This window comes from Calonectris borealis, chromosome Z (assembly GCF_964195595.1).
Source record: "Calonectris borealis chromosome Z, bCalBor7.hap1.2, whole genome shotgun sequence".
Lineage (NCBI taxonomy): Eukaryota > Metazoa > Chordata > Aves > Procellariiformes > Procellariidae > Calonectris > Calonectris borealis.
In genome coordinates, this window is record NC_134352.1 from 57,702,816 (window position 1) to 57,707,339 (window position 4,524).

General features: G+C 53.0%; 1 protein-coding gene across 1 annotated transcript; it reads right to left on the minus strand.

Moving 5' to 3' along the window:
- Positions 1–329: 329 nt before the first annotated feature.
- Positions 330–3,555, minus strand: DMRT2 (doublesex and mab-3 related transcription factor 2). Its single transcript, XM_075137109.1, has 3 exons — positions 3,208–3,555; positions 3,020–3,122; positions 330–1,387 (listed from the first exon to the last, which is right to left on the minus strand). Exons 1-3 carry the CDS (start codon positions 3,553–3,555, stop codon positions 330–332), a joined length of 1,509 nt encoding a protein of 502 aa, XP_074993210.1.
- Between the last annotated feature and the right edge of the window lie 969 nt (positions 3,556–4,524).

Below are 4,524 nucleotides of genomic sequence, written 5' to 3' on the forward strand. Positions count from 1 at the left end.
TTTGCCTGTGAGATACTAGAGACAAAACAGAGATCAGGAATACATCTATGCTTGTAGGTAATCTCATTTTATTGAATGCTTTGAAGTGTTGCTTAAAATAATGACACTTTACAGTCCGTACATGCAGTTTCAATTTTAAAAAATTAAATATATTTATTTTTTCAGAAGAGAAAACATGCATATTTATGTACATCGTTTTGAGATAAAAGAAAGAATTACCATTTACAGCAGAAATTCCTCTTTACAAATCTTTTAAGAGACAAGGCAGGCAGTAGCAATTCTGCAGAAGGCATAGCATACAAACTCTCTACACTGAAGGTATAGTTTATTCATTGAGAGACATTAGCAACTGCAGAAGAAGGTCGTTTAAGGATGGATTCAACTGAAAATGACAGTGGCTCAGTTGTTGAAAGTTTTGTTGTGGCCTGTTTGGCCCCAAAGAAGTCTTTTGCGCATTTGTCTCTTGTAAACTTATATTTTTGGTTCTCTTTAATGGCACACTCTCTGTATTTCTTAGAAACATCTTCAAAAGTCTCTTTCACAAATGGCGTTCTCAATTCTGCTCCTGATCTGTCAGGAAACGTTTGCTGAACTAGCGACTGAAATGGATTGTATTTGAGCGGTGGAGGGGGCTTGGTACTGTCTTTGCCAATCTTGCTTAATACCTGTTCCTGAGGAGCCAGAGAATCCTTATCAGAAATCTGAGAGAAAGTCCTTTTTGGAGGAGAGAAAGCTGACCTCTCACGAGCTTCCTGAGGAAGGCACGGTATCTCGTTACATGACTGCTGAATATCTTGCGTGTGGGTCAGAACGAGTGAATTTTCCAGTTTTGGAGACATGATGTTGTGCTCAGTGTTTGGATAGTCCTGACTTTGTGAGACTTTGGCATCCCAACCTGCCCCAGGTTTGAGAGCTTGGACAGTAGTAGCGTTTAACAGGCATTGTTGGTAGAGGAGAGCATCACTAATGGGGCCACATTTTGGCCACACTAAGAACCTAGAAGACAGAGGATACTGCCTGTAGGTAGTAGCTACACTGACATTTGAAGAAATTAGTTCCATGTTGCTGGATCCTGAATACTGCATGGTTAGATCAAGGCAGGTTGGTAAAAAGTTGCAAAACTCCTTGTTTGGAGTATCAACTTGAGTAGTGTTGAAGGCTGTTTTATACGAGTTGTATTCAGCTCCATGCACCATGCGGTTAGGAAGAAAAAGGGCAGCTGCTTGTGTAGCTTCCATCATCTCTCTCTCTTTATACTCTCTCTCTAGCATAATGTTCTCCAACTCTTTATCAGCAAAAGCCCGTCTCTTTCTCATCCTGTCACTTACAGGGGGTGGCAAGGGTGAATTCCCTCCCAGGTAAGGGTCTGTTGGAATAGGACGGTAACCTAAAACAACAAAGCAGCATTAGGAATGTAAGCTGCATAAGAAAAACATTAAAGCTGTGTTTGTTAAAGGGCTCCGTTTGGAGCCAGTCCCGCCAGGCGCCGAGCACTTGCTACAAGCCCTGGACACCGTCAGCTCCTACTGAAGTCACTGTGCCACAGAGGCTTAGCCCCCTGCGCTGTCAGGCACATTCAGTACAAGTTCCTCAACACAGATAAGGAAGCCCTGCTCCTCTGACATGTGTGGTCTCCTTCAAAGCTAGCTGATTAGTAACTTTAAAAAGCAATTCCAAAACAGCAGATCGGGGGTGAGGGGGGGAAGCAAAACCCTGCTGTGTGTTATGACTGGTATTGCATCATGCAGCTTAAGGAGATAACCATCCATTTTTAACAAATACGGAAAGTATTCAAATATTTTATTTCTTCTGAACTAAAAGAGAACTTCAATAAAACATAGAAATCCAGTCTCCAGTATATTCAATTACCAGGCTAACTGGATTCATTGAATATAACCGATAGGGTCCAATCCTGTTTGCTCTACCCAGACAAGTAATCCCATTGATTTAATGGAACGACTTAAACGAGTAAGGAGAACAGGGTTTTACCTGTTTTCACTCCCATTCCTTTCACACAGGTTTCCCCATTGCCAAGGAAGATATCTATACCTACAGCTGATGCCTTTTCTATTCTCTAAAGATGAATCACTATGTACACATTGCTACAGATGGTAGAAAATTCCAAGGAGAACTAGGAGAAAAGAAAAAGAAAGTTAAGATAAATCAGAGGAAAGAATACAGAAGAGATTTTTTTTAAAGAGTGAGCTGTAGATGAAAATTAGAGGTTTCTAACAGGACAAAATTTTAATTGCTCTTGCACAGGCAAAGAAAAGAGCTTTCTATTTTGGAAAAAAAAAAAAAGCTAGGTTTGAGAACTGTAATGCTTTACAGGGCTACAGTTTAGAAAGTAATTAAAGTAGACATAGAAATAAATTTGGGCACAATCCGAAGAGGGAGTGGGGAAGAAAAACTACATCCTCTTATTAAAATATCCATCTTTAAAATGTCATTCTTCCATAACTAATATTTTCGACAGGAAAAAAAAAATGAGCAGCCTATTATGCATATCTTACTACTAATAATGCAGCAAACGATGCTGCTGTGTTAAGCGTTTAGATCAAAAGAAAAAAAAAAAAAACAAACAACACTAATTGATTTGCTCATTTGCTGATAAAAACACCCGCGAATAAATCACCCTGCACGGCAAAACGCTGCTGGGTAGTCATGTAAAAAGAATGTCAGCTTGTAACAGTAATTCTCAAATTTCAAATTACCGTTGCTAGCATTTCAGGCATTATTTTGGGCGGGGGAGGAACTGAATTTCTGCCACGAAGGGCAGGAGCCGCGGCCGGAGGCTACGAGGGCACTCCGAGGGCGCCCTCGGAGCCTCCGCCGCCCGGCGCTTGAACGTCGTTCCTCGTCTACTTCGGGAAATAACGCTGCGTTTCACGCGTGTCCGTGAGCAGCCGCGCCTCGGCCGGGAGCTATGGGTTTTCCCGGTGCAAAGTGGGGTTTCCCCGCTGGCGGCCGGTGCTGCGGGGCCGGGGGGAGCCCGTGGAAGGGCGGGGGATGCGCTTACCTTCCAGGATGCTCTTGGCCAGGAGGCTGGGCGTCCGGACGTGCCTCTGGTAGACGGCTTTGCGCTCCAGGCTCGTCTGCTTCCCCGCCAGCCCCTTCTTGTCCTAGGAGAGCGATCGGGCAACGCCGTCAGCCCGGGGGCCGCCCGCCCCGCCCCGTCCCGTCCCGACCCGTCCCGTCCCCTCTCACCTCGGTGGCCTGCTGCCGTCGGAGGGCCACCTGGGCGGCCATGACCCGCTGCCGCTCCACCACCAGCAGGCAGTTGGCGCACTGGCAGTCGCGCCAGCGGCAGAACCGCTTGTGTCCCTTCAGGCACGACACCACGCCGTGGTTGCGGCACCGGGCGCACTTGGGCGTGCGGCTCAGCTTCCGCGGCTCGCCCCGCCGCTGGGCCGCCGCCGCCTCCTCGCCTTCCTCCTCCTCTTCTTCCTCCTCCGGGCCGGCGTTGCTGCGCGGCGCGCCGGGGGCCTCGGCCGCCTCCACCTCCACGCTCTCCACGTCGATCTCCCAGTCGGCGGCGGCGCGTCCTTCAGCCATGGCTCCTCGGCGGCGCGGCTACAAGAGAGGGGTCAGGCCGCCCGCCCCCGCGGCGGGACGCAGCCGCGGCGCACCCGGCTTCCGAGGTGCCCGCCGCCGCCCGGCCCGCCGGCAGCCCCGCCGGGATGCGCCCCCGTCGGGAAGTCACGGCAGAGCCCGCTTGGGATGTTCTCTCCCCCCTTACCGTCTGCCCGAGACTCTTCTCCATGCCCCACGCAGGGTTCAGCTTAGCCTCGACGGACGCTTTCCCCCCGCCCGCCCCGGCTTGCCGGGGAACTGTGCTCGCCCGCCGCAGGCAGGAGCGCGTCTCCAGTGGTGGAGGATGCGGGAGGAACCGCCCCAGAGCGATGCCCAGCGCCGCAGGGCTGCGGGGCTGTCAGGTCTCCACAGGGACCCGTTTATTTCAGGATCCTGACAACCCTCCTGCCCGCTACGTTCAGACTTAGGGGACAGGCAGGGAGCACCTGAGCTTCACACACCGCCGCTGTCCGCTCCAGCGACCCGGGGCTTTATGGGCTCTTGGAGCCCTCTGCACCGCGGAAGCGGTGTTTCCGGACCCCCCTCCCCCCCCACCCGACCTCCCCATCCTTCCTCCCGCACTTCGCACTCACCCAAGTTCAGCGCCCGAGGCCGGCAGGCGGTGTAGGCAGCACACAGCCCCCCCGCTCCCCGCAGCTCGCAGGGCCGCCGCTGCCCAAGCCCAGCCGCAGGCCGGGGACTCGCGATCCCCGCACCTCGGGGTGCAAGGCTCCCCGACAGCCGGGACGCCGCGCCGTCGGGGGAACGCCGCGCCGCAGATTGGCGGACCGGGCTGTGCCGGGCCGGGCCGTGCGTGGGTGCGGGTGCGCGGTTGCTGCACCGGCGCCGAGGCTGGTACCCGCCTCGCCCACGCCGCGCCCGCCCTGCGGCACAGTGCCCGCCGCGCCGGCCCCGCCGCGTTATCAGCGCCGGTCGCCACCGCCCGCGCCG